The 27,023-nt window shown below is 56.4% G+C and overlaps 4 protein-coding genes across 14 annotated transcripts in view; 2 read left to right on the top strand and 2 right to left on the bottom strand.

The window, feature by feature from the left end:
- NFIX (nuclear factor I X) overlaps positions 1–7,656 on the top strand; it is a 103,245-nt gene extending 95,589 nt beyond the window's left edge. For all 8 annotated transcript variants that reach the window (XM_030936968.1, XM_030936966.1, XM_030936962.1 and 5 more), the window contains one exon: positions 3,492–7,656. Coding sequence is in view for 3 of the 8 variants with exons in the window: in XM_030936962.1 (XP_030792822.1) it covers positions 3,492–3,506 (15 nt within the window). In the remaining 5 variants the exon portion in view is untranslated. The remainder of the gene's footprint in view (positions 1–3,491) is intronic.
- A 246-nt stretch (positions 7,657–7,902) lies between these two features.
- Positions 7,903–11,981, bottom strand: LYL1 (LYL1 basic helix-loop-helix family member). Of its 2 annotated transcripts, XM_030936970.1 has the most exons (5): positions 11,354–11,966; positions 10,229–10,339; positions 9,660–10,018; positions 9,480–9,571; positions 7,903–8,606 (listed from the first exon to the last, which is right to left on the bottom strand). In XM_030936970.1, the coding sequence occupies exons 3-5, from the start codon at positions 9,992–9,994 to the stop codon at positions 8,191–8,193; spliced, it is 843 nt and encodes a 280-aa protein (XP_030792830.1). In that variant the 5' UTR covers positions 9,995–10,018; positions 10,229–10,339; positions 11,354–11,966; the 3' UTR covers positions 7,903–8,190. The 2 variants fall into 2 exon arrangements, with proteins under 2 accessions (XP_030792830.1, XP_030792829.1); XM_030936969.1 differs by lacking the exon at positions 10,229–10,339 and having other exon boundaries at positions 11,354–11,981.
- A 1,750-nt stretch (positions 11,982–13,731) lies between these two features.
- TRMT1 (tRNA methyltransferase 1) lies at positions 13,732–26,101 on the bottom strand. 2 transcript variants are annotated; one of them, XM_010361614.2, is made up of 17 exons: positions 25,846–26,101; positions 25,342–25,626; positions 25,193–25,248; positions 24,821–24,963; positions 24,473–24,660; positions 22,089–22,204; positions 21,898–22,010; positions 18,701–18,849; positions 18,453–18,539; positions 18,307–18,376; positions 18,088–18,222; positions 17,919–18,004; positions 16,575–16,683; positions 16,398–16,474; positions 14,319–14,438; positions 14,099–14,228; positions 13,732–13,913 (listed from the first exon to the last, which is right to left on the bottom strand). In XM_010361614.2, the coding sequence occupies exons 1-17, from the start codon at positions 25,974–25,976 to the stop codon at positions 13,767–13,769; spliced, it is 2,142 nt and encodes a 713-aa protein (XP_010359916.2). In that variant the 5' UTR covers positions 25,977–26,101; the 3' UTR covers positions 13,732–13,766. The 2 variants fall into 2 exon arrangements, with proteins under 2 accessions (XP_010359916.2, XP_030792817.1); XM_030936957.1 differs by lacking the exon at positions 14,099–14,228 and adding an exon at positions 14,011–14,066 and having other exon boundaries at positions 13,748–13,913; positions 25,846–25,997.
- The window catches only part of NACC1 (nucleus accumbens associated 1), a 26,393-nt gene continuing 25,389 nt past the window's right edge, over positions 26,020–27,023 (top strand). Inside the window, exon 1 of one of the 2 annotated variants that reach the window (XM_030936958.1) lies at positions 26,020–26,129. The gene's annotated coding sequence lies outside the window, so the exon portion shown is untranslated. Of the gene's footprint in view, positions 26,130–26,540; positions 26,618–27,023 lie in introns of those variants that run through there. The other variant, XM_030936960.1, reaches the window with a different exon arrangement.

Genomic DNA, 27,023 nt, shown 5'->3' with positions numbered 1-27,023 from the left:
AGGAGGGCAGAGGCAGCTTTAGGGGGCCTGAGGCTGTTACAGCCCAGGGTTTTGAAAAAGAACATGCAAATATCTTTCTTTTGCACATTTTACAAAAACACGTCCTTGGAGGTGTCCTCAGCCCTGGGAAATCCACCTCTGTCAAGAGCCCCTGGGGCCACCTCTCATCTCCTGCTCTGCCTCTCTGTGCTCTGGGGCCTGAGTTCAGAGAAAGTTGGTGGATGGAAGTTTTGTGTGTGGTTTGAGATTTTTTTTTTTTCTTTTTCTTTTCCTTTCCTTCCCTCAAAAAAAAAAAAAAAAAAAAAAAGCCAAAAAACTTTGTCAAACTTCAAACTTCAGAGCTCCCTAGTGGCAAGGAGGGGAGGGGAAGAGAACTTCAACCCCCTCCAGCTTCCCACCCCCTTTCCCCAGAGTCACGTCTGACCCGTCTGGTTTCCAGGAGCAACCAGACATGATGTAACACCCAGATGAACTTGAACTTGGGGGTGTTGAGAAGAAAAACAATGGCTCCGAGCAGGGGCTGGAGCCAGCCCCCTCTGCTCTGTGCCAGGGAGGCCAAGAGAGCCCTGCTGGCAGAGGCGGGAGGGGGTGCCAGAGGAAGGGACAGCAGGCGGGCCTCCCCTCCTGGCTCTGGGCTGGCACCAGGCTGCAGGGCTCCATTGCTCCCTCCCTCCTGCCGCCTGCCTGGGCTGCTCGCAGCTCTGCGGTCGGTTGTGCGCTCCGCTCCAGGGACCACTGCCATGAGCCCTCCCTGCTAACCCTGTTTCCACTGCCTCCTTTACTTTCTTTGCTCACTTTGCTTGGACGTTTGGGGGCCAAGTCAGAGTTTGAGGCAAGTTTGGGAAAAAGTTTGTCTCCCCCGATGTTCCCTGTGTCTTGGGCTCCAGGAGGTAGGAGGAAGGAGTCCCAGCAGGGATCCAGGGCCCCTGAGCAGGCAGGTGTGTCTGGGAGTGGTTGGGGGAGCTGGAGCTGGACAAGCGGAGCTGGAGCCCTCGGGCCTGGGGGCAGCAGGCGGCTGCAACGGGCGCAGGGGGTACAACCGGGGGTGGTTTCCACAGTAACCAGTGACTTTAGCTGATCTCTGGAGCACCAGATGGAGAGAGAACAATAGAATGAGGGAAGAAAAGAGAATTTTAGCAATTTTGTCATTCCCTGGGCAGCGCTTTTTACTTAGTTTTAATCAATTTTGGACCTGGCTCAGGAAGTAGGGAGGGGTGAGCAGAGAAAGCCACTCTGTGCTTGGCAGCAGATCCCCCATTCCTGGGACCTTTGGGGAGGTGCCGGGGAGCCCCCTTGGGGCAGCCTTTGTCCCTAACTCCAGACCTGGAACCAGAGTCTTCCCTCCCTGACGAGGACCCCCCAGTCTGAGCATTGGCAATTGTCCTCAACTGTACAGCTCAGGAAACCCCAAAGGGGCCAGTGTGGGGCCCTGGCATGGTCTGCCAGGGGCAGATAGGGCAGGTGGGGCCCTCCCTGTCCTATTGTCCACAAGCCTCATTTGCCTGGTGAGGAGAGGGGTGGGCTCACCACCATAGCCAGCCTCCCCCTCAACCTCGGAGCAATGGCACAGGGTTCCTCTATAGTCTCCCTTTGGGAAGGGGGTCCCAGGGAACAGGCCCAAGCCTGTGGCGGGTGGGGGTCACCCAGCCCAGGCGGTTCCCACCCCCGGGCCTGGGCCAGAAGCCCAGGAGCTGGCTGCGGGCCGGTTCTCCCCCATCCACTCTGGGGATGCCTCAGACCTGGGTTTCCGCCTTAGCCTCACCAGGCTCCAGTGAGCCTCTGTTTGGCCTGTAGTCAATTGACCGGTTGGACTTGGGGCAGGTGCTTGAGGAGCCCCGCTGAGAGAGGGCAGGTCTCTTGTGTGTACTGTCCAGCACATGCAGGAAGTTTAGCATTTCTGCCCATGCAGCAGTGCCTGGTCATTGTGGCAATCCCAAACCCCACACTTCCAGATGCTCTTGATCTGCACTGTCCATTGTGGTAGCCACAGGCCACGTGTGGCTGTTTACATTTAAATTAACTTATTAAGTAAAGAAAAATTTGGTTCCTCAGTTACAGTCGCAGCATTTCAAGTGCTTAGAAACCACTTGTGGCTAGTGGCTACTGCAATGGAAATGAGAACATTTCCATTGTCACAGAAAGTGCTAGATGATCTCCAAGGCCCTTTCTGAAACCCAGTGTCCCTATCCTCAGTCCCAAACCAGAGCCTGAGAGCAGGTCTGGCCTGCAGGCAGAATGTTTGACCAAAGCAATGTTTTAAATATTGGAAATTTTCGCACGAAATTCTGTCTGGGCTTCTGGTTTCTTTTGAAAAGTCGGCAGATGAGCTGCCCTGGGCACTCACCCTGACCTAGGCAGGGCACAGGCATTCCGGCCACCACAGAACCTGCTTCCTCGTGCTCGCAGCATAGGCAGCAGTTAGGAGCACAGCCTGCACTGCCCCTTACATTTGAACCCTGGCTTTGTTGCCCGAGGGCTGTGTGGCCTCAGGCAGGTCACCCACCCCCTCTGTGCCTGGCTTCCCTGTGGGATCAGGGCAGGGGTGGAGTGAACCAGGACCTGGTGCGTGCTCTGTAGTTGGCTCTGCCTGGCCTCTGCAGACCAGAGTCTGTGACAGCCTGGAAGAGGCCCCAAGATGCATTTTCAGGGACCCTCATTTTGCCCCATGGGTACTACCAGGTGCACCCAGGCCCAGTAGACCACAGTAGACCCTGACCCACCACTTTGCCAGGAGGTGGGGCTGGAGCCTTGGATGGAGGGCACAGCCAAGCAGCTCAGTCCCTTGGGGTCTGCCCTGGGTGTGCTCTGAGCTGAGCCACCAGACACAGGCAGACAAGGCCCTGTCTGTGAGAAGGCAGCACCCCCTGCTGGCATTGTGAAGGAAGTGACGCTCACCCCAGGAAGCCTCAGGTCCTTCCTCAGTGTCTAGTGTCCTGAGGGTAGAAGATCAAGCACTGTGGGCTACATGGCCCCTCCCCTAGGCCTGGCGCTACTAGGGACTGAAGCCATGTGGTTCCTCTGCCCCCAGCTTTTCAGCCTGTGGGACCTTGGCTAGGGTATATAGATGGGAATTTCTGCTTTTAATCCAAAGAGACAGAAAGAAAACTCAGCAAGAAGCTGGGCCACCCCCACCCCATTCCTAAAACCCCTCTGGGTACAAAAGCCCCAGCCTGGCATCTTCCCCACCCTCCAGGACGCACACACAAACCTAAACAATTGGAAACATGGCCAGATCTCAGGCCTGTGCCAGCGCCAGCCATGGGGGTCCCGCCCGCTGGGCACAGTGCCCACGGGAAGGCCAGCTGGACTCTAGCACTAGGGGCAGAGTCTCTGAGGGGGCAGGGTTCTCGCAGGAGGGAGGGAGAGAATGGGGATGCCCTTTCTTCTCCACCGGAACGAGGTGGGTGGTGGCTGCCTGGCACCCTGGCTCTTTGGGAGATGGGACCTGCCACAGCTGTTCTCAGTATCGCCTCTTTTTCATCCTGTTTCAGTCCTGGTTCCTCTGATAAGATCGACAAAAGAAACAACAAAATAAAAGAAGAGGTTCCTCGAAAGGGGGGAGAAGAAATTTTGAGACATGGAAAAATCCCCCAGCCCAGCCCAGCCCAGCCCCACCGAAAAGCAAAAATTACACGTCGTCAGCCACTCAGCCCTTCTCTCCTCCAGCCCGGGGACCCCTGTGGGCCCCAGAAGCAGCCCAGTTCTCGGAGAGCCCTTGGAAGGGGTCTCAGTGGAGCTGTGCACCAGCAGCCAAGCAGAAAGAAACACGCGACATGGACTCTGTCAAGTAGAGGACAGAAAGCAAGAAAGGATGCAGAACTGCCTTCCTCCCCACCACCCCGCCCCGGCCTTCTGGGGAAGGAACAAAGTCCCCAAACAAAGCAACCAGCACAGTTCTGAAGGGGCCTGGCCTCCACCCTCACCCCTTCCTAGGGGAACCCCACCCTCCACATGGTCGGAGCTGTCCTAGGGAGCCTGGAGGACCAGCTTGTAAAGATGATGGGGTTTAGATCCCTCAGGCTCTGCCCTCCAGACTCCGCCCTTCCCTTCCTCCCTTCCTCCCTCCCTCCCTCCCTCCTTCCCTGCCAAGGCTCCAGCTTCTTCCCCCAGCTGTTCCGGACCAGGAGGGGGAGAGCAGCCTCCACTTACCCCACCCCACCCTCGGGCTAAAAGCCTCCAGGTGGGCCGGGGGTGACCCCTGGAGCTAGTTGCGTGTCCCAGAATGGAGGGTGTTCTGTCACCCCACCCTGAGCCGCAAGAGCAGTTCCTGGGGCCCTGGACCCCTCTGTACAGTCCATAGGAGAAAGTCGGAATGCTCTCGACGGCCTCATCCTCGCCTGGGACAGGCCCCCTCTCCCCTCTCTCTGCAGGCCAGGAGGGCCTCCTTCCTGCCACAAGGGAGGGGAGTCGGGCCCCAGGTCGCCCCCGCCCCCAGCCCTGCATGCAGGTGCCCTCGCTCCGCCCCATCAGTCCCTGCCCCTGCCCCTCACGCAGACTGCCCTGCTGGGGCCGGGCCGGAGGGTGGAGCAGAAAGGGGACCCCGGAGCCAAGCGAGGAGGACCAGGCAGCCGCCGCTGCCGCCGCTAAGTCACCACCTGCGCTTAGGTAGGCGTCCTGCTCGCCGACTTTCGGTTCCTTGGGAGGGTGTTGGGTGTCGTCCTTTTCAAAAGTATTTTGGAGCTTTCTGTGCCCCCCACTTTCCCCCTGCCCCCCCCCCGTGGCCACTTTTCTCTGGATTTTAGCTGTAATGTCTTTAATCTTTATTTAGGGGTGGGGCATTCATTGTTTGGGTCTTTTGCTGTTGGAATGGGAACTCCTCCATTTGAGCAACTTGGGAACAATTTGGTAACACACCACAGGAAGTAGCTCTCCCCCCAGCCCCCTCCTCCCTCAAGGAGGGTTGGGGGGCCTGTCCAGAGGGTCTTCAGAAGCCCCCCTGGGAGGGAGGGGAGGATGAGCACGCCCAGCTCCCCTCCAGGGTGTGACTTGGCCCCTCTGGCTTGTCTTTCTGTGCCTTACTCCCTCCTCCTGCGTCTCCCGTCCCTGGCCCCTTCTCGAGTCCTTGTGCCTCTCTCTCTTTCTCTCTTTCTTCATTGTATGAAAACACAAAGCACAGGTCAGGATCCTCTGAAAGAAAATCCAACATTGCACCACGTAGGGGTGGGTTATGGGCTGTATTTATTGTGATTCTAGTTGGTGAGGCTGTGGCCCTGAGCATGAGGAGGGAGGGAAGAGAGGAGGGAGTGTCTGGGGAGGGGAGGAGGTCAGCGACCTGGGGCCGAAGGGGCAGGCAGGTGGTGCCTGCTACCCAGCTGGAAGCCACAAGGTGGCTGACCCCAGGGGCAGCTTTTGTTGGAAGTTGAGTGAAGCCCTCCCCCTGTCCTCAGCGTGCAGCCCTAGAGGACCCCAGGGCTGAGGGGCAGTGGATCCTGCGGGAGTCTCCCGGGGCGTGGGGAGTAAGGCCCCGGGGGTGGGGGGCCGGGTGGGCCGGGCGTGACGCGCGGTCAAAGTGCAATGATTTTTCAGTTCGGTTGGCTAAACAGGGTCAGAGCTGAGAGCGAAGCAGAAGGGGCTCCCTGTCCGGCCGCACGTGCCCTTTCCCTCGACGACAGTCGGGGCCTCGGGCGCTGTGTGACTGTGGGAGCCAGGGTCTGCGGGGCGCCTGCCCGGGCGAGGTCGGAAGCTGCAGGCCAGCTGGGCCCGGGCCGGAGCGTGCCCGGCGGGGCTGCCCGGGCGGGCAGGGGGTGGGGGCTGCTCCTTTCCCAAGTGTTGTTGTGAGGGGCAATGAGGGCAACAGGAGATGTGGGGACGTGTTAGGAGAGAAAAAAAACAAAAAACAAAAATATATATGGGGGAAATGAACTTTTTTTTTTCATTGAACCAAGTGCAATGCATCAGAGAGTTTTCCTATCTTTGTATGTTAAGAGATTAAGAAAAAAAATTCTATTTTTGTTGTAATGTCCTCGCGGCTCTGGGGACGCTAAAAGAACCGGGCCTGCCCCGCCCTGTGCGGGGATAACGAAAGCTGAGTGTTTTTCCCTTTTTTTTCGTTCGTTTTTAGTTTTTTTTTAAGTCGTTTTCCTGCGTTGACGAGGATGATCTGGGGTTTTTATTTGTTTCGTCGTTCGTTCTCAGTTTCGGTGGGAGGGCTGAAGGAAACGCTCACATTTTAGAGTTTAAAAAAAACACCTCGACATTTAAAAAATAACCAACACAAGATCAAAAAGGAAAAGGACGAGAGAAAAATTATTTTTAAGATAATTAAACATAAAACCCTGGTGCTTCTTACATTATAAAGTACGTTTTAAAGAACCCACAAACTATTATACATAAGTTTATGAATCAATTAAATATCCTGCACTTGTTAGGAATACGCATATCCCTTCTTTGTTGAGTTTAACGGAACGGGACAGCGGCGTGCCCCCGGCGGCTGGACTGCTCCGGTCGCGGGTCTCCCCGGGCGCCCCTCCCTGGGGCCCAGCACCCCCTCCTCGCCCCATCCCCGTCCGGGTACAGGGGCGCGGCAGGGGTCCCTGGCCCCTCCCCCGCAGAGGTCAATGCCAACGAACAAACGTCCCCTCCCTCCCTCCCTCTCTGCCCCGAGCGCCCTTCTTTGAGCCAGACGCCAACTTGACCCTCACCAGCATTATCAGGAGCGCGCTCAGCAAGTTGGTAGTTTCCTCCCCACTTTCCCGGCGCCCCTCCCGCCCCCATTCAACATCTCTCATCCTATCCCCGACCCCCTCCGGGGAACACCGGGAAGGCTCGACGCTCCAGGACAGGACCAGCCACGCTGACAGGTCGATTTGCCCAGGCCCGCGCCCGCACGCACGCACGCACACGGCCCCGCACACAGCCCCGCCCCACCCCGCAACCAGCCCTGTCGACTGCCTTACACACCCGCCCCCGCGCTGGCCGGCCGACCTAGTGCCTTGTTCTCACCCCCGTGCTGGCGGAGCGGACGCCGCGCTCTGGGTCCCAGAGGGGCCGGGTGGCTCAGACGACCCACCACTCCCCCACCCCGACCGTGCTGAACAGACCCCCCACACGAGAGAAAATAAAGGAGCAATAAAGTCACGAGAACTTTCGTCCCCCAATCGAGAGCCCGAGGGGCACCCCAGCCCCGCCTCTGCTCCCCCCCACCCCACCCACCCTCGGGGCGCCCCCCTCCCCCCCGCAAGCCAGCCTGGGCCAGCCCCGCTTCGGCCCCTCCCGGGAGATCCGTGCGCCCGACCAGCACCAGCATCGCGGACCGCAAAGGCCGCCCGTCCCGTCAAACAAGTTTCTTCTTAGGCTAAGAAACGCAGTATATACGAGTATCTATATATAGTACTAATGGATTTGGTGTGCTTCCCCTTTAGCGTCCCCCTCCCTCTGCTCCTCCTCCTTCAGCCTGGTCTCCCCCTCTTCTCTGCCCTCCACCCCCGTCTCTGCACTGAGATACATAAGAAACAAGGGTAGTTTACTGTCTGTTTTGTTTTCTGGGTTTTCAGTGTCCTAGCGGAATGCAAGTAGGCAGCCAGCCCGTCTGTTCCCTCTCCGCCCCGCCCCACCCCGCCCCCGTCACTGCGCTTCTGTTATACCATCTTTGCCTGACTCTCTCCGGCTTCTCCATTGAATGGCTAATGTGTATGTGAAATAAAGAAATAAAGAAAAACAAACGCAAGAGCGCCTGACCCTTCGCTAACGCGACCGTGCGGGACTGGGTCGGGGTCGGCAGGGTGCGCCCCCAACTTGGATTCTGCGCCTCTCTCCAAGCGCCGGGAGCGCAGCAGACGGCGTCGACAAGCGTCTGTCCCTGGGTCTCCGGGAGGGGCCGACGGTGAGAAAAGCGAAGGCTCCCCAGCCCCTCCTGGCCTCCCCCCGCGACCCCAGCCCGGAAAAAATGAGGCACCACTTGGGTCCTATGACTGCTCTGCCATGTTAGTTTGCCAACCGCGCCCCTGCGAAGGGGACCCAGGCAAGGCCACTTCCACAGGGTGGTGGGTGATTTTTTTTAAGGGTCTGCAGGTCCCTTGGGGGGCGATGATCACCCTTCCGGACCCCCGAGACCTTGCCCCTGACGTCTTCACTGGTCCTTCTTCGGGGGAGTTCGCACCCGAACACGCGCAGCACGTCCATTGCCCTTTCCTCGACGGCCCTGGGCCGAGTCCCTGGTGCCCTCTGGCTCAGAAATGCTGGCGCGTGCGGTCACCGCACCTCTGGGCTCAAGGCGGTTTGCTCCATCTTTATTGGCCGGGCCACCGCACCGGGGCTGCCGTTGGGGTCGGCCGGGGGCGCGGGCTGCGAGCGCGCTGCCGCTTCGGCCCTGCGCCCGGATCCCCGGCGGGCGTCGTCGTCTGGGACCCGGTGCACCGGCCGTTTGCGGGGCCCGGGCGGGGTGGGGCCTGCGGCCAGAGCTGCCGCTTGGTCGCGCAGCAGCCGCACCAGGAAGCCAATGTACTTCATGGCTAGGCGGAGCACCTCGTTCTTGCTCAGCTTCCGGTCGGGCGGGTGCGTCGGCAGCAGCTTCCTCAGCTCGGCAAAGGCGCCGTTAACGTTCTGCTGCCGCCAGCGCTCCCGGCTGTTGGTGAACACGCGCCGGGCCACCTTCTGGGGCTGGTGCCCTGTGGACAAGGAAGGCCGGGTTGGCGCCATGGCCCAAAGGGCGGCCTCTCCTGCCCTCCTGCTAGGCACGCAGCACCCTCGTGAGAACTTAAACCCAGGCCATGGGCTGGGACTTTCTCCACCCAAAGGGTCCACGGGTAGCTCCACCCAGACAAGAATCATCACAGGCCCGGCCTACGGACAATATGGGCTCCTTTATGTCAATAACTGAGATTCCCTAAGGAAAGATTTCCTTGTGGTTGTTTGGGAGGCTGTCCCTGGGGACCTCATTCAGAGTGTGCCCAAGTGTGGCTGGCTGGGTGTGCTCGTGGGTCTGAGAGGTCCTCTCATTGTGACTGACTGTCCTGTGTCTCATAGGCTGTGTGAGACTCTTATGTCTCATGGCTGTGGTTATGTGTGATGTTGCCATGTGGCTGTTTCATGAGTGGCTGTGGTTGTGTGGCTGATTCTTGTGTGGCCATGGTCCTAAGTGGCTGTGGTCCTGTGGCTGTCTTGTGTGTGGTTGTGGTTCTGTGGCTGTCTCTTGCATGGCTGTGGTCTTGTGGCTGTCTTTTGCGTGGCTGCACATTCTAGTGGAGCTGTCATTTTGTGGCTCCCATACCTGGTGCAGCATGCAGTGTTTTGCCATGACTGAGGCTACAAGGCCTGGCCTGTTGGGTGGCGGTGGTTGTGTGGGGCTGGCTATGGGACTGCGGTTGTGCACATGGGTAGAACCTGTGTGGGCTGTTCTCTGTGTGTGCTGGAAGCACCTCTCCCCAAAGTGGGAGTAGAGGACAGACATGAGCCCCACACAGAGACAGCCGGGCCTTCCATGCACCGACAAGTGCACACACAGGCACGCAAACCCACAAGGCACACAAACCCACACTCACCCTCAGCCAGGTCCAGCTCACAGTGGCTTGGTCTCCGCTTCAGCCGGCTGCTAGGGAAGACGCTAAAAGGTCCTGCTGGCCCAATGTAGACACTGTAAGGGGTCGTGGGTCACTAATGCCTTGTGGGCAAGGACCCTGGCCCCCAATCCCCACCCCACCCCGCCCCAGCTCCCCACTGACCTGTTGAGGAAGGGGTGAGGGTGGTAGTGCAGGGCCAAAGTGGGTGGGGCAGTTCCCAGGGTGGAGAGTTGCAGCAGCGGGGGCCGCAGGGTGCCCAGCTCTGTGGTGGGCATGGCTGCCCCTGGGGGCCTGCTGTGGCCCAGGCTGATCACTGGTACACCAGGTGGCAGCCTGGGGGGTGAGGAGCCTCCTCGGTGGCCCACCTCCTCCACCTGCGGGGGCCCAGGTGAGGCAGGCTTAGGGGGTGGGGCAGGCGCTGGGCTGGGGGCACACACCATCTCTGCCTTCTCAGTCATGGTGGGGCCCACCTCTGCCTGTGCCTGAGGCGGGCACATGGACCCCGACGTGGGGGTACTCACCTGTGGGAAAGAAGGCAGCCAGTGGGAAGGAGGACTAGGTGCCCTGCTCCCACCTTCTTTGCCCAAAAAAACCCTCAAATGGGAAGGAGGGAGGGGGAAGGGGAAAGGAGGAGGGGAGAGGTTTCAGTAGGCAAAGGCAGATGGCAGGGGCAGGCCCAGAAACTTCCAGGACATGGGAGGGGGTCCTGCGTTAGAGTAGGAGGCGCCCACCTAGGTGCTAGGCAGCGCACTGTCCCTGAGCTCTTTGTGACCCAGGAGGGGCGCTGTTGCCCAGCCTCTGAGCAAATATTCCTTCTTCCAGAATTCCCTCACCTCTGCAGCCTGGAGAGGGAACAAGACAGGGAGCCCCTAACTGATCCTGGGATCCCCAGAAACCCCAAGATTAACCCTGTTACCCTCAGATCTGAAGATCCAATCCAGAGACTCCTCATTGACTCACTGATAACATGTGAGCTTGGAATCCCTCCAAGATGGACTCTGACCCTTCACAGATGCCCCCCACTCCCCACCCAGGCTGACCCTCTGCACCTCAGGAATGACTCTGCGGTTCTTCCCATTGCTGTCCCTGAAAGTGCTCTGTAATTGCTCTAGTGACCCCCACTCCCACTGCAAACATCCCCCATAGGAACCCTGTGACCCCACTACTGACACTATGACCTCAAATGCTGACCCTAGACCCCCAAACACTGACCCCACTGCCCAGTCCAGTCATGTCCCAACCCTCCCTCTGGCTTGGAAGCCCCCACCCTCATCAGCATCCACACTTTTTAAAATTTGTTTATTTTTTAGATACAGGGACTCCCTCTGTTGCCCAGGCTGGAGTGCAGTGGTGCAGTCATAGCTCACTGCAGCCTCAAATTCCTGGGCTCAAGCCATCCTCCTGTCTCAGCCTCCTGAGTAGCTGAGAGTATAGGCATGTGCCACCATGCCCAGCTAAATTTAAAAAAAAATTAATTTTTCAATACAGACAGGTTCTCACTCTGTTGTCTAGGGTGGTCTGGAACTCCTGGGCTCAAGTGATCCTCCTGCCTCAGTCTCCCAAAGTGCTGGGATTACAGGCATGCACCACCATGCCCCTCCATCATCCACACTTTTGCATAGTGTTTTGACATCCCTGTTTGCTCTTGGTTCCAGAGTCCAGGATGTCCCAGCAAGGTGTGAGACTCTTGGCCCCTCTGCCCTGTCTTCCTCAGCTAGGCCCTGGGGAAGCAGGCCTGGCCCCTCACAAGTGGGTCCCTGCTGATTGATGAATGAATGAATGAACAAACGAACAAAGGAATGCAGGCTGGGTCCCAGGCCGGGGATCCTTCACCTTTAGGCCGGTTCCCCTCTTACCCCAGCACTGTTCCTGCAGCCTGGTGAGTGCCCTGGCTCTGTCCAGTCAGGGTTGGCAGTCTGGGCCAGGGTGTGGTTTCCAGCGTCAGGCCAGGCTCTGCCGTCTCGCTCGGGTCCGGCCTCAATGCTCCAGGCCCCGGCGTTGGGCCGCGCCTCCTCGTGGGCCTCGGAGGGCCAGGATAGCCGAGGTCTCCGCTTAGGTCTCCCCCAGGGAAAGTGAGCGGCTCCCGGGCCGGCCTTCCCTCTCCCCGCCCCCGGCGGCCCGGTTTCCTCCCTCTCACCCCTGGCGGCGCAGCGGCCGGAGGATGCTGGCCCAGTGCAGATAAGGGCCGGGCTGCCTGGCCGCGCCTGATAAGGAGCCGGGCTGACCCCGGAGGAAACCAGCGGGCGGGGACCTAGCCGCGCGGGCCTCCCGGCCCCGCCCCCAGCCGGCGCTGGCAGGACTCGGTCCGCCACCCCTCAAGGCTTCGCTTTCCGCTCCCCCAGGCACTGGAGGGACCCCGGGCCTCTGGGGACCCGGGCCCGAGGGCAGCCGGGGAGGAAGGTGCCTGGATGCACACAGGGGGTAAACTGAGGCAAGGAAGCTGCCTCCTCTTATGTCCTCTGAGTCTGCCCTTTGGCTTTGAACACTCCTGCCCCAATGTCTATGCTGATGGGGGTGAGGGAGAGCCCTTTCCGGCCCGTTGGGGCCGCGTGACCCTGGGCCCCCACCTTCTCCTCTCTTCACCCAGCCTGGTTCCTCTTTTTACAGAGGCCCTTCCCGCCTCTCCACCACTTCTACCCGGGAGTGGGGCACCCAAAGGGAAACAGTTCTAACAGTCTGGCCTTGGGTGTCCAGCCTGGGCAGGTGTCCCAAGCCCTCAGTACAGTATCCACACATTTCCAAGCCAGGAGGGTGAGAGGAAGTGCCATGGCTGTCGGGGGTGGGGTGGGAAGTCGGATTTCCTAGGGTGCCGGGGCTGGTGTGACCTTCCAGTACATGCCCAACAGGTCCCCACAGTTCTAGGCCTCTTGGCTACAGCATCACATAACTCCAACTTGGTGGTCCGTGGCCCTCACCCCACAGCACGCGGCCCCTTCATGGGGGGCAGGTATCCTGGCTTGGTGGTAAACCTCAAGACCCCACTGGAGCCTCCCACAGGGAGAGGCTCTGGGCACAGCGAGGCAGCAGCAGCTACAGGACTGCCGCCCACTTGTGATACTCATGCTTTGGCCGGTGTGTGTGTGTCTGGGCAACTGCAAGAGCCCCCAGGCAGGCACCCAGCACCAGGACTACTACCACCCCCCGAAGAATGGGGGGGAGCACAGGACCTCACGATCAACACCTCCATTGCTTTCTTCCAAAGAAGCAGGAACTAAAGTTTTATGCAATAAAGGCCAGGCGTGGTGGCTCATGCCTGTCATCCCAGCACTTTGGGAGGCTGAGACTGGCGGATTGCTTGGGCTCATGAGTTTGAGACCAGCCTGGAAAACATGGCGAAACCCCATCTCTACAACAAATACAAAAATTAGCTGGTTGTGGTGGTGCGTGCCTGTAGTCCCTGCTACTCTGGAGGCTGAGGTGGGAGCATGGCCTGAGCCTGGGAGGTGGAGGTTGCAGTGAGCCAATATTGTGCCACTGCACTCCAGCCTGGGCCATACATCTAGACCTTGCCTCAAAAAAAAAAAAAAAAAAAAAAAAAAAAAGTTTAACCACTGAAACTAACTCTGATATCCCTACAAAGAAGGTCCTAAGATTAGCCTCATTACATATGGGGATGAAGGGTGCAGGAGCCAGAGAGGGGATCCTACCCCAGAACTCTTCCTTAACGTTACTAAACGTTACACTCTGGAGGGCAGGGAGGGAGGGGTACAGCTCCCCCTCACTGGGTGTCTGGGCAGCAGCCTGCCAGGTCCCTCTTTGTGTGCACGCCCCCTCGGGTCTCAGGGCAGGAAGCACCTGGTCTGGAGCGGATGCACAGGGCGCCTGGTTCCGGTCCAGCTTCCGCCACTGCGGCCCCTGGAGAGCTGGGCCAAAGAAACCAGGCGGCGAGGAGGCAGCGGCGCGAGGACACGTGGGGGTTACCGGGCAGGAGCGCCCCCCCATGCGCAAGCCCGCTGCCTGGAGCGTGCTGAAGGTGGGAGGGGGAAGAGGGACAGAACCCCCGCGGGAGCCAGCGCACAGCTGCCGCACCGTGGCCGCTTCGGAAACCGCAGGCTCCGGCTCGGGTGGCTCAGTGACCCTCGCTGCAGAGGGGCCGACCACTGTGCAGATGGTCAGCGCCTACCTCCCATATAGGCTCAACACTCCAGTCAGGCAGGGGCAAACGACCCACAGAGGAACAGAGGAACAGATCCCAGTCATGCAGCTGTATGGACCAATACACAAACCACAGGCAATCGAGAGAAGTTGACGTGACATCTCTTTATTGGTTCAGTCTATGCCTGGCCTAGCGGCATCCCCAGGTCCACGGGGGCTCTGGTTGGAGGTCTCTGGACAGTCAGGGGCAGCATCAGCAGAAACCCTGGGTGTCGGGGGGCTATGGGAGTAGCAGCACTGGTCCCCGCGTTGACAGGTGCCCTGGTGGGAAGATGGTGGGTGTGAACCCCTGCCTCGAGCTCAGCAGCCCCTGATGGGTTCCTTTTCTGGAATGGGAAGCCCACTCCCAAGCACTTGCCTGGCTCCAGCTCCCCCAGTTCTCTCCCTGTTGCCCAAAGGGGAGACTCACATGTCCTGCAGTGGGAGAAAGGGAGGAGGGACCTCACCTTCTTAAACCTCTTGCAAGGAAATGTCTTGAGCCGGGCAGCCCGCTGGGCCACATCTTCCGGCGGCTCCTTCCGCTTGTTCTGAAGCAGCCTGCGTCTCTCCTCCATAGCTTCGTCGGCCGCCTTGCCCCTGTGCCAGGGGAGGAGTAGGTGGGACCTCATCTGCCCTTTACCCCTGCTTTCTCTGGCTGAGCCCCACCCCCACTCTACCACCACTCACCCTGGCCGGGCACGAGGCCGGGGACCCCAGTTGGCCTCTGGGTTGGCCTGGAAGCGCTTGAGTCCTCGCTGGCGGGAGCTGGGGTTGGCATCTTCCCTGATGGTGAAGTTGGCCTGCAGCCTAGGGAAGCAGGGGTGGGGCATCGGGGCTGGGGGCAGCTGCCACACGAGTGTGTCCCAGCTCCCCACAGGGCCTGTCTGCCTCCACCACACAGCACGAGGTGTCTGCTCATGTCAGAATTCTCTCATTCATCTAATAAACATTTTTGTTTTTTTTTAAAGAGATAGGGTCTCTGCCAGGCACGGTGGCTCATGCCTGTAATCCCAACACTTTGGGAGGCCAAGGCGGGCAGATCACCTGAGGTCAGGAGTTGGAAACCAGCCTGGCCAACATGGTGAAACCCCGTCTCCACCAAAAATACAAAAATTAGTCGGGTGTGGTGCCGGGTGACTGTGATACCAGCAACTCGAGACGCTGAGGCAGGAGAATCACTTGAACCTGGGAGGCGGAGGTTGCAGTGAACTGAAATCATCACTGCACTCCAGCCTGGGCAAAAGAGTGAGCCTCCATCTAAAAAAAATAATGAAATAAAGATATACGGTCTCACTCTATTGCCCAGGCTGTAGTGCAGTGGTGTGATTGCCATCAAAGCTGCAGTCTGGAACTCCTGGGCTCAAGCAATCCTCCTATCTCCTCCTCAAGCTCCTGAGTAGCTGGGACAGCAGGCAGGTACCACCATGCCCGGCTAATTTTTTGTTTTTTTGTAGAGATGGAGTCTTACTGTGTTGCCCAGGCTGGTTTCAAATTCCTAGGCTCAAGCGATCTTCCCGCCTTGGCCCCCAAAGCACTGGGATTACAGGAATGAGCCACCACGCCTGGCCCTAATAAACATTTTTATTTAACGACTGTGTGCCTGCATTGTTCTCAGTGTTGGGAATAGACAGTGAACAAAATGGACAAAAAGCTACCCCTGGTATGCTGATAATGCTAATTTTCTTTTCCCTTTTTTTTTTTTTTGAGACGGAGTCTCACTCTGTCGCCCAGACTGCAATGCAGTGGTGCAATCTCGGCTCACTACAAACTGCCTCAGGTTCAAGCGATTCACCTGCCTCAGCCTCCCGAGTAGCTGGGACTACAGACATGTGCCACCACGCCTAATTTTTTTGTATTTTTAGTAGAGACAGGGTTTTGCCATGTTGGCCAGGCTGGTCTTGAATTCCTGACCTCAGGTGATCTGCCTGTCTTGGCCTCCCAAAGTGCTGGGATTACAGGTGTGAGCCACTACTCCCAGCCCAGTCAGATTTTATTTTTATTTTTATTTATTTATTTATTTATTTTATTTATTTTTTTGAGACGGAGTCTTGCTCTGTCACCCAGGCTGGAGTGCAGTGGTGCGATCTTGGCTCACTGCAAGCTCCGCCCCCTGGGTTCACGCCATTCTCCTGCCTCAGCCACCCGAGTAGCTGGGACTACAGGCGCCTACCACCACACCCAGCTAATTTCTTTTTGTGTGTATGTATTTTTAGTAGAGATGGGGTTTCACCATGTTAGCCAGGATGGTCTCAATCTCCTGACCTTGTGATCCGCCTGCCTCGGCCTCCCAAAGTGCTGGGATTACAGGCACAAGCCACTGCGCCCGGCTATTTTTTTATTCTTTTTGAGATGGGAGTCTCGCTCTGTCGCTCAAGCTGGAGTGCAATGGCGTGATCTAGACTTGCTGCAACCTCTGCCTCCCGGGTTCAAGTGATTCTCCTGTCTCAGCCTCCCGAGTAGCTGGGATTACAGGCACCCACCACCACACCACGCCCAGCTAATTTTTGTATTTTTAGTAGAGATGGGGTTTCACCATGTTGGCCAGGCTGGTCTTGAACTCCTGACCTCAGGTGCCTCAGCCTCCCAAAGTGATGGGATTACAGGCATGAGCCACCTACCCAGCCCCAGTCAGCAGATTTTGAATCTCATTTGAAGAATGGGCACAAGTCAACACAGATGGGGCAGCATCTGTGTTGTCTGCACACACGTGTGCTTCCCGTGCCTATGGGCAGCCCGGGCCCCTCCCGCATGTGCTTGCCCCCCTACTTGGGTTCCACACTGAGAATGCGGAATGCTGGGCTGGTCTCTGATAGTCGTTCCCGTTTCACTGGACATTCCTTCTCCTGGGGGCAGAGGTCAGAGGTTAGGGAGTACTAGGCCCACGGGACCTCCAGGTGACCACCACCTGCCCTCCCACCTGCATGAGGTCAGCCCTGTCCTCACCCAGCAACGCATGATGTCCCAGAGGGCGGAGGCAGGGGCATCCGTCTTCACAGCGTTCTTACAGGCGTGGGAGAGCGAGACCCGGAAGTCAGCATGGAGGAGGGCTGACCTGGGGAACAGCAGGGATCATGAGGGAGACGCCGGACCCCTTTACCCCAAAGCCTGAGCTGATCAGTGTGGGTCAGACTACCTTCGGCAAGGGCTCATGGCTACAGAGTTCATTTCTTTTCTTTCTTTTTCTTTTTTGAGATGGAGTCTTGTTCTGTCGCTCAGGCTGGAGTACGATGGCGCAATCTTGGCTCACTGCAGCCTCCCCCTCCTGGGTTTAAGCGATTCTCCTGCCTCAGCCTCCCGAGTAGCTGGGACTATAGGCACGTGCCACCACGCCCAGCTAATTTTTGTGTTTTTAGTATAGACGAGGTTTCACCATGTTGGCCAGGATGGTCTTGATCTCTTGACCTTGTGATCCGCCTGCCTCGGCCTCCCAAAGTGCTGGGATTACAGGCATGAGCCACCACGCCAGGCCTTCTTTTTCTTTACCTTTTTTTTTTTTTTGGAGGTGGAGTCTTACTCTGCCGCTCAGGCTGGAGTGCAATGGCGCAATCTTGGCTCACTGCAGCCTCTGTCTCTCAGGTTCAAGCGATTCTCCTGCCTCAGCCTCCTGAGTAGCTGAGATTACAGGGGTGGGTCACAACACCCGGCTAATATTTTTGTATTTTTAGTAGAGACGGGGTTTCGCCATATTGGCCAGGCTGGTCTCAAACTCCTGGCCTCAAGTGATTCACCTGCCTCAGCCTCCCAAAGTGCTGGGATTATAGGCATGAGCCAATAAGCCTAGCCTAATTTTTTTTTTTTTTAAGAGACAGGTTCTCACTGTATCACCCAGGCTGGAGTGGCATGATCACAGCTCACTTTAGCATCAAACTCCTAGCCCAAATGATCCTCCTGCCTCAGCCTCCTGAGTAGTTAGGACTATAGGCATGTACCACCATGCCAGACTAATATATATATGTGTGTCGTGTGTGTGTATGTGTGTATATACATACATATGTGTATATATGCATACGTATGTATATGTGTGTGTGTGTGTGTGTATATATATATTTATTTATTTAATTTATTTTTTAGAGATAGGGACTTATTATGTTGCCCAGGTTGGTCTTGAGCACCTGGCTTCAAGTGATCTTCCTGCCTCAGCCTCCCAAGGTACTGGGATTACAGGCATGAGACACTGCACGGGGTTCTCCCTACCCCCTCACAAGTTCTATGCATGAGAATCCCTGGACTTGCCCCAGGCCACCCTGTGGTCAGGGACAGGCTCCTCCCGGCCCCAGGGGCTCTTACCGCAACTGGAGGAGGCTGGGTGTGTTGCAGTGAATGGTGCTGCTCAGCTGGTCCAGGGTGTAGTACAGAGGCACGTCCGGGAGCTCCTGCGATGGGGGACAGGATGGGCATATGTAGAGATGGGTGGGCACAGGTGGAGCCCCCTCCCCCATCACAGCCCAGCCCTCACCTCAGTGATGACACTCAGAACCCCTTGGATCCGCTCCGAGGTGTGGAAGCGGCCGGGGTTAGCGCTCACAGCCTCCAGGACACGGCCCACAAAATCCAGGTCATGGATGGGCTCTGCCCATACGGGACCACCAAGCTGGGGGAGCACCGGGGACAGGTGAGCAGGGACCATGACCTCTGAGACCCTCTCGCTCCTCTGCCTCCCCTGGCCTCACCCTACCTGGTGTCGCTGCCCACAGTGCTCACACTCGGGGCTCACGGGGGGCCCACAGGCTGCAGAGAACTTGACCCTAAACAGAGAGGGGCGGTTGGTAGGGAGGGAGGAAAACCCTGGGACTCCCCTTCTCCTCCTTCCTCCCTGCTCACCGGCTGCCGGGGACTCCTGACGCTTTGCCGAGGCGCTGAAGGTGGTAGGCCCCGCAGCCCACACACTGGAACACCAGCGCCTGCTTGCTGTGGGGGGTATCAGTGGCCACGAGTTCCCAGCGTGACCACCACACCCCAATCCTCCCTTAGACTGGCTCTGTCCCTTAAAGAAGTCCCAGATCCCCCAGGGCAAGTTCCCGTCTCCTCTCTCAATCCGCCACCTCCCCGCCCCCAGCCCCGGGGCTGACCTGGCTGAGGCCTTGACCTTGGCCTGGCCGGTGAAGACACGGACAAACACACGCACGTAGAAGTCAGCGCTGATGCTGAGCAGGGGCACCACAAAGCGCTGGTAGCAGTTGGCGCGGAGGTCCAGGCTGTGCAGGACGATTCTCAGGGCCTGGGGGTGGGGGGTGGGTGTCAGCCTCCCCTCCACTATCCACCCACCCCACCAGGAGCCCTATATGGTACTCACAAGTACAGGCTCAGGGCCAGCTCGCTGGTCTCCAAGCCCACCCCCGAGAGTCCTGGCTGTGGGACCCACAACAGGTAAGTATCCCCTCTCTGTGCCTCAGTTTCCTCATCTGCAAAATCACAACAGTCCCTCTCTGTGGCACTGCTGGGAACACTAAATGACTGAGGAAGGCACAGACCCCGCCTATTCTGATTAGCATCATCGGTGTGCCCTGTAGCATTACTGAGGACCCACGTTCCCGCCCCCAAGGGCTCTGTGGGCATGAAGCAGGGATACTGGGTGCTGTAGAACTGCCAGGGCCTGGGCCGGGCACGGTGGCTCACGCCTGTAATCCCAGCACTTTGGGAGGCTGAGGCAGGTGGATCACCTGAGGTCAGGAGTTTGAGACCAGCCTGGCCAACATGACGAAACCCCCATCTCTACTAAAAATACAAAAAATTAGCCGGGTGTGGTGGCGGGCGCCTGCTACTCGGGAGGCCGAGGCGGGAGAATCACTTGAACCTGGGAGGCGAAGGTTGCAGTGAGCCAAGATCTCACCACCGCACTCCAGCCTGGGCAACAAGAGTGAAACTCCATCTCAAAAAAGAAAAAAGAAAACAGCCAGGTCCTTTCTGCTAGTGTGAGACTCTGATAGGGGAAAGGAGATAGCATTTCCCGGGCTGACTTGATGACTGGACCCTTTAGGAACAAGGATAAGAGCCCTCTCTGGCCCAGGCTGGAGTGCAGTGGCACTATCAAAGCTCACGATAACTTTGAACTCCTAGGCTCAAGTGATCCTCCTGCCTCAGTCTCCAGAGTAGCTGGGACCACAGGCATCCATCACCACACCTAGGTAATTTTTAGGGTTTTTTTTGTAGAGATGGGGTACTCACTATGTTGCCCAGGCTCCTAACCTCAAGTGATCCTCCTGCCTTGGACTCCCAAAGTGCTAGGATTACAGGCATGAGCTGCTGCACGTGGACACTTAGTCTTCTTAAATCCTGATCAGACACTCAGCAGGGTCAGATCTTTTTTTCTTTTTTTCTTTTTAGAGACGGACGGAGTTTTGCTCGTTGCCCAGGATGGAGTGCAATGATGCGAACTCGGCTCACTGCAACCTCCGCCTCCCAGGTTCAAGTGATTCTCCTACCTCAGCTTCCCAAGTAGCTGGGATTACAGGGGCCTGCCACTACGCCCAGCTACTTTTTTTGTTTTTTTGTATTTTTAGTAGAGACAGTATTTCACCATGTTGGCCAGGCTGGTCTTGAACACCTGACCTCAGGTGATCCGCCCACCTCGGCCTCCCAGAGTGCTGGGATTACAGGCATGAGCCACTGCGCCTGGCCTATTTCTTTTTCTTTCCTTTTTTTTTTTTTTTGAGACGTAGTCTCGCTCTGTCACCCAAGCTGGAGTGCAGCAGTGGCGTAGTTTCGGCTCACTGCAAGCTCCGCCTCCCAGGTTCAGGCCATTCTCCTGCCCCAGCCTCCGGAGTAGCTGGGATTGCAGGCGCCCGCCACCACGCCCGGCTAATTTTTTGTATTTTTAGCAGAGACTGGGTTTCACCGTGTTAGCCAGCATGGTCTCGATCTCCTGACCTCGTGATCCGCCCGCCTCAGCCTCCCAAAGTGCTGGGATTACAAGTGTGAGCCACCGCTCGTGGCCCTTTTTTTTTTTTTTTTTGAGACAGAGTCTCCCTCTGTTGCCCAGGCTGGAGTGCAGTGGCCTGATCTCCGCTCACTGCAAGCTCCGCCTCCCGGGTTCACGCCATTCTCCTGCCTCCGCCTCCGGAACAGCTGGGACTACAGGTGTCTGCTACCACGCCCAGCTAATTTTTTTTTTTTTTTTTTTTTTTTTTTTTGAGACGGAGTCTCGCTCTGTCTCCCAGGCTGGAGTGCAGTGGCCGGATCTCAGCTCACTGCAAGCTCCGCCTCCCGGGTTTACGCCATTCTCCTGCCTCAGCCTCCGAAGCAGCTGGGACTACAGGCGCCCGCCACCTCACCCGGCTAGTTTTTTGTATTTTTAGTAGAGACGGGGTTTCACCGTGTTAGCCAGGATGGTCTCGATCTCCTGACCTCATGATCCGCCCGTCTCGGCCTCCCAAAGTGCTGGGATTACAGGCTTGAGCCACCGCGCCCGGCCCCGGCTAATTTTTTGTATGTTTAGTGGATACGGGGTTTCACCGTGTTAGCCAGGATCGTCTGGATCGCCCGGCCTCGTGATCCGCCCACCTCAACTTCCCAAAGTTGCTGGGATTACAGGTATGAGCCACTGCGCCCGGCCTATTTTTTTTTCTTTTCTGAGATGGGGTCTCCCTCTGTTGCCCAGGCTGGAGTGCAGTGGAGTGATCTTGGCTCACTGCAACCTCCCTCTCCTGGGTTCAACTGATTCTCCTGCCTCAGCCTCCTGAGTAGCTGGGATTACAGGTGCCTGCCACCACACCGGGCTAATTTTTCTATTTTTAGTAGAGATGGGGTTTTACCACGTTGGCCAGCTGATCTCAAACTCCTGACCTCAAGTGATCTGCCTTCCTTGGCCTCCCAAAGTGCTGGAATTACAGGCGTGAGCCACTGAGCCCGGCCTTCAGAATATCATTGTGCCCATTTTACAGATGCGAAAAAACTGAGGACCAGAAAGGTGAAGTCACTTGCCCAGAGCCACCATCAAAGCTAGGATTTAAACTCAGTCCTGGAAAAACCACCTTTAAAAAAAATATTTATTTTGAAAAGTTGTTTTAATACAGAAAACTAAAACAATGTGGCCATGCACTCTTATCCTGGCCAAAGCCACTGTCCCCAAATGACCACGATTATCAGCCCCTGCTCTTAGGAACTATGTGGGTTGAAGACACGCCTGTCGTTAATAGCCTGGGATGCATCTGGCCATCTGCGTGGAGGAAGCTGAGCAGGTCTGAGGAGGGGGAAAGTGTATTGGGAAGGGACTCGGACAACCACCTGTCCCCCAGTCTCCCTGGCTGGCTGGCAGAGGGCCCCTCACCATCTCGTGGCAGGCCCGGCTCTTGAGGGCCATGGCCCCGTACTTGCTGTAGCATGTCTCCCCGCTGTTCCCTGCCAACACCGCCATGTCCGTGCAGGTCACACACAGCAACCCTGCAGAGAGGGGCTGGGCAGTGAGAACCCTCCAACACCCCAGGCCCTGCTCCCACCCCAGTGCCATCCCAGCCTTACCTCCTTCACTCACAGCCTGCACAGCTGCATCCAGGAAGGGAGTTGGGCTGCCATAGGGGTCCAGATCAATGACATCAAACCTCTCCGACACCCTCTGGTGCTGGTACATCAGCATCCTGGGTGCAAAGAGGGCCAGGTCCTCAGCCTCCCGCGCCAGGTACCTTCTCTGTCCCCTACACATATTAACTCCTACAGCGCGGTGGTTTGGGTCTGAACTCCGGGGGCAGATTCCCAAGTTCAAGTCCTGGCTTATTTATTTATTTATTTTATTGTATATATTTTTGAGTCGGACTCTTGCTTTGTCAGCCAGCTGGAGTGCAGTATCATGATCTCGGCTCCCTCCAACCTCCGCCTCCCCAGTTCAAGCAATTCTTGTGTCTCAGCCTCCTGAGTAGCTGGGACTACAAGCATGTGCCACCATGCCCGGCTAATTTTTCTATGTTTAGTAGAGACGGGGTTTCAACATGTTGGCCAGGCTGGTCTCAAACTCCTGACCTCATGTGATCCATCCGCCTCAGCCTCCCAAAGTGCTGAGATTACAAGTGTAAGCCACTGCACCCGGCCTTGGTCATTTATTAAACTGCACAATTTTCCTACTTAGGAAAAGCACCAAGTGGACCTCAGTCCACATATCTAAAACAACAACAATACTGATATAAGACGTATCTGCCTGACACCATTTCAAGCAGTTTATAGACATATTAACACATTTTTTTTTTCTTTCTTTGGAGACAGAGTCTCGCTCTGTCACCCAGGCTGGAGCACAGTGGTGGGATCTTAGCCCACTTCAACTTCCACCTCCTGGGTTCAAGTGATTCTCCTACCTCAGCCTCCCAAGTAGCTGGGATTACAGGCACGTGCCACCATGCCTGGCTAATTTTTATATGTTTAGTAGAAACAGGGTTTTACCATGTTGGCCAGGCTGGTCTCGAACTCCCGACGTCAAGTGATCCACCCGCCTCGGTCTTCCAAATTGCTGGGATTACAGGGGTGAGCCACTGCGTCTGACCTCATTTTAAAATTTTTGTAGAGACAGGGATTTCACTGTGTTGCCTAGGCTGATCTTGAAATCCTGACCTCAAGCGATCCTCCTGCCTTGGCCTCTCAAAATGCTTGATTACAGGCATAAGTCACCATGCCCAGCTAATTAATTTTCATTGTCTGTGATTACTATTTGGATTCTAGTAGGGTCAGAAAAGTAAAAACTTTTTTCTCTGGAAAAGGTCAGATGGTATTTTAGGCTTTGTGAGTCGTATATGGTACCTACTGCATATTCTTCTTTTTTAAGCTTTAAAAATGTAAAAAACATTCTTGGCTTGTGGGCCATTAATAAACCAGGCTAGGCCAGGCGCAGTGGCTCACGTCTGTAATACCAGCACTTTGGAAGGCCGAGGCGGGCAGATTACTTGAGGTCAGGAGTTCGAGACCAGCCTGGCCAACATGGTGAAACCCCATCTCTACTAAAAATATAAAAATTAGCCAGGCGTAGCCGGGTGCAGTGGCTCATGCCTGTAATCCCAGCACTTTGGGAGGTCAAGGCGGGCAGATCGTGAGGTCAGGAGATCGAGACCATCCTGGCCAACATGGTGAAACTTCATCTCTACTATAAATACAAAAATTAGCCTGGTGTGGTGGCAGATGCCTATAGTTCCAGCTAGTTGGGAGGCTGAGGCAGGAGAATCACTTGAACCTGGGAGGCGGAGGTTGTGCTGAGCCAAGATCACGCCAGTGCACTCCAGCCTGGGCAACAGAACGAGACTCCATCTCAAAAAAATAAATAAATAAATAAAAATAAAAATTAGCCAGGTGTGGTGGCATGTGTCTGTAATCCCAGCTACTTGGGAGGCTGAGGCAGGGGAATCGCTTGAACCCGGGAGGCAGAAGTTGCAGTGAGCTGAGATCATGCCACTACACTCCAGCCTGGGCAACAAGGCTCAAAAAACAAACAAACAAGCAAACAAACAAACAAAAAAAACAGGCTGTGAGCCCCATAGGCTATTGTTTGCCAACTCTTGCGAAGGTCACCAATTTTGCCTGTTTTGTTTCTCGATGCATTTCCAGCTCTGAAAACGGTGCCTGGCACATAGCAGACGCTGCATATACTGTGGCTCATTTGAATGAATAAAAGGAGTATAAGAAGTTAAAACAGAGACCAGAATGCTACTTATTTCTGGCACAGAGTATGGATCATACAATAATTATCTATTACTTACTCATCACAGCAACCCCTGTAAAACTAGTTTTCTCAGTTGACAGACAAGGAAACTGGGGGTCAAACAGGCTAAGTCACTCACTCAAGGTCATAGAGTGAGAATAGGACAGAGCCAGAATTTTGACCCCAGGCAGCCTTGTCCCATAGCTAGGCTGTGATGCCCAGAACCTACCGGGCATCGGCTTGGCTGGGCTGTACCAGGTGTGCCACGTCATTGAGCTGGACATTCCGGCGTATGAGATCCACAGCCCGGGCAGAGGCATCGTTTGCAACCACAGATCTGAGCCCAGGCACCTCTAGGGCAAATCGAATGGAACGTAGGCCTGAAGCTGCCAGGCCTTCCAGCACATGCAGGCCCTCCTGTTGGAGTAAGCAGAAAACCTCCCTCACATCTCCATCTCCTTCCTCTTCTGGGCCCCAAGGAGCTCCCACCACCCACCTCCTATAGCTCTCCCCCCTCCAGGAGCCCTCTGTCTCCCGCTAAATTCCAGGACTGCCAGCTGCTATGCTCAGGGCCCACCTCACAGATTTCCCCCACGGCCGCTGTGCGAAGTTGGTCTCCTGAGGCCAGGTTTTCATTCTCTTTCAGTTCAACCTTTTCCTCCTCTTGCTCTGACAAGTCCACGACCACCCTTTGCGTGTCCTTCTCTCCTGGCACCTTGACTGCAGCCACCCAGAGGCACAAGTCAGAGAGTAACGAAGTCCCCTCTGAGAAACCTCCCCTTAATCTCCAAAATATCTTCCCTGAAATCTCTGGGGAAAGGCTGAAGGAGCAGAACCCAGGGCCTGCTATGTGGCTGAAGCCTCTCTGGATTTGGGAGGCAGAAGGGCCCAGGCAGGGAGATAAGACTTGTGTGACCCCCGCCCGCCAGAAGCCTGGACCTCCACTCACTCTGGATTCCTTTGGCCCCAAGCTGAATGCGAGCAAACTCGGTGATCACAGCACATCTGGTGGGAGACAGAGGACTAGCTCATACCCCGCCCCCGCCATCCACACTGACCCACTAGCCTATGCCAGGTTGACCTCTGACCCCTGCTCACGTCAGGTCCCGATTGAATTCCTGCACCGGGTTATAAAAGACCTCGTTGGCGCTGGGAAAGGCGATTTTGGCAGCCCCCTCGGTGACTGTCGTCTCCTGGACTTCACGTGGGCATTCTTCTCCACAGGGCCCGGTGCCGTTCTCCATCGCTGCTCGATTCGGCAGCCCTGGGGACTGCCCCTCGAAAAACCGCGCTCTACAGAGCACACGGGTGGGGCGGAGAGTGAGGCTTAGCCACAGAACGATCCTTGCATGAGACATCCGCTGGTGCCTCTGTCCGCCAAGCCTGGTTCGGGGGACGGGGAAAGACACAGAGAGGGTCAGAGAGCCGCATTCTGGGCCCAGGGGTGTTCTACATATCTTTGAAGTAGACTAGGAAGACCTGCGGCCTCGGTAGGCTGATAACCCCTCGTTTTGGGGATGACTGGTCCCTGCGGAGCCGATGCCCTCGTGCAGGCCCGCCCTGAGTCCGAATCCCTTCCCGCGCTGCCCAGCCCCTCCTCACCTGGTCTCGTAGCCACAGAAAATCGAATTAGTCAAGGTGCACGTTTCTCGAATTAGGACCTGGGCGCCGCCATGTTGCCACAGTGGGTGGGGAGAATCACATGATAGTGGTTGGCCAATCAATGAGGACATGGACGGTGGGCGGCCGGGATCAAAATGAATGCCATAAAGGAAGCGCGCTGATCATGCTGTTCCGGGGGTTTTAATCACAGTGGATCCCCTGGGAGAGGACACGTCACTAGTCCCATTTCACAGATGAGGAAGTTGTGGCTCAGAAAAGGGGCGGTAAGCGGAGAAACCCAACACCTGTTGGCCCTCTTCTGTGTTCTGGGTGCTATATACACATTATTTCAGAGCACTCTGCAGGAATAAATAACCTCAGGCTCTGGAGTTGGATTTACTGGGTTTGAATCTCAGTCCCACCACATGCTCTGGGCCGGTTACTCTCGGGCCTTCAGTTTTCTTATCTATTAAATAAGAATCGTGGTTTCTCAGATAGAACAAAGATTAAATGACAGATTCCTGGAAAGTGTGCAAAGAGCCACTCTGACCTTGTAAGCGCTCGGTAAAGTTCTAACCAGTGTACGAAGGCAGGACAGCGAAGTGGTTCCCGGGTACCTGGGTTCCAGTCTTAGCTCGCCCTGCGACTTGTTAACTCTGAACTTAAGTTACCGCTTTTGCAAAAGGGCAGAACTTTTTACCATTTGTTACTGGGTTGTAGTGAGAAGTAAACGAGTTAGTGCAGGTAAAATGCTAACAGAACCTAGCATCCGGTAAGCATCATAAAAGTCTTAGCTGTTATTGTCGCTTTTGAGCCTGCGTTTAAATCCTGGCACCCGCCATCACTTCCTTGCTGTGTGATGATCTTGACCAGCTTTCTTTGTGCCTCCTTTTCTTTCTTTTTTTTTTTTTTTTTTGAGACGGAGTCTCGCCCTGGATCATGCAGTGGCATGATCTCGGCTCACTGCAACCACCGCCTCCCGGGTGCAAGCGATTCTCCTGCCTCAGTCTCCCGAGTGGCTGGGATTACTAGCGCTTGCCATCACGCCCGGCTAAGTTTTGTATTTTTAGTTGAGACAGGGTTTCGCCATATTGGCCAGGCTGGTTTCGAACTCCTGACCTCAGGCGATCCACCCACCTCGGTCTCCCAAAGTGCTAGGAGTACAGGCGTGAGCCACC

This window comes from Rhinopithecus roxellana, chromosome 8 (genome assembly GCF_007565055.1).
Source record: "Rhinopithecus roxellana isolate Shanxi Qingling chromosome 8, ASM756505v1, whole genome shotgun sequence".
NCBI lineage: Eukaryota > Metazoa > Chordata > Mammalia > Primates > Cercopithecidae > Rhinopithecus > Rhinopithecus roxellana.
Note: the sequence above shows the minus strand (reverse complement) of the source record. Positions and strands in the feature narration are given on the sequence as shown.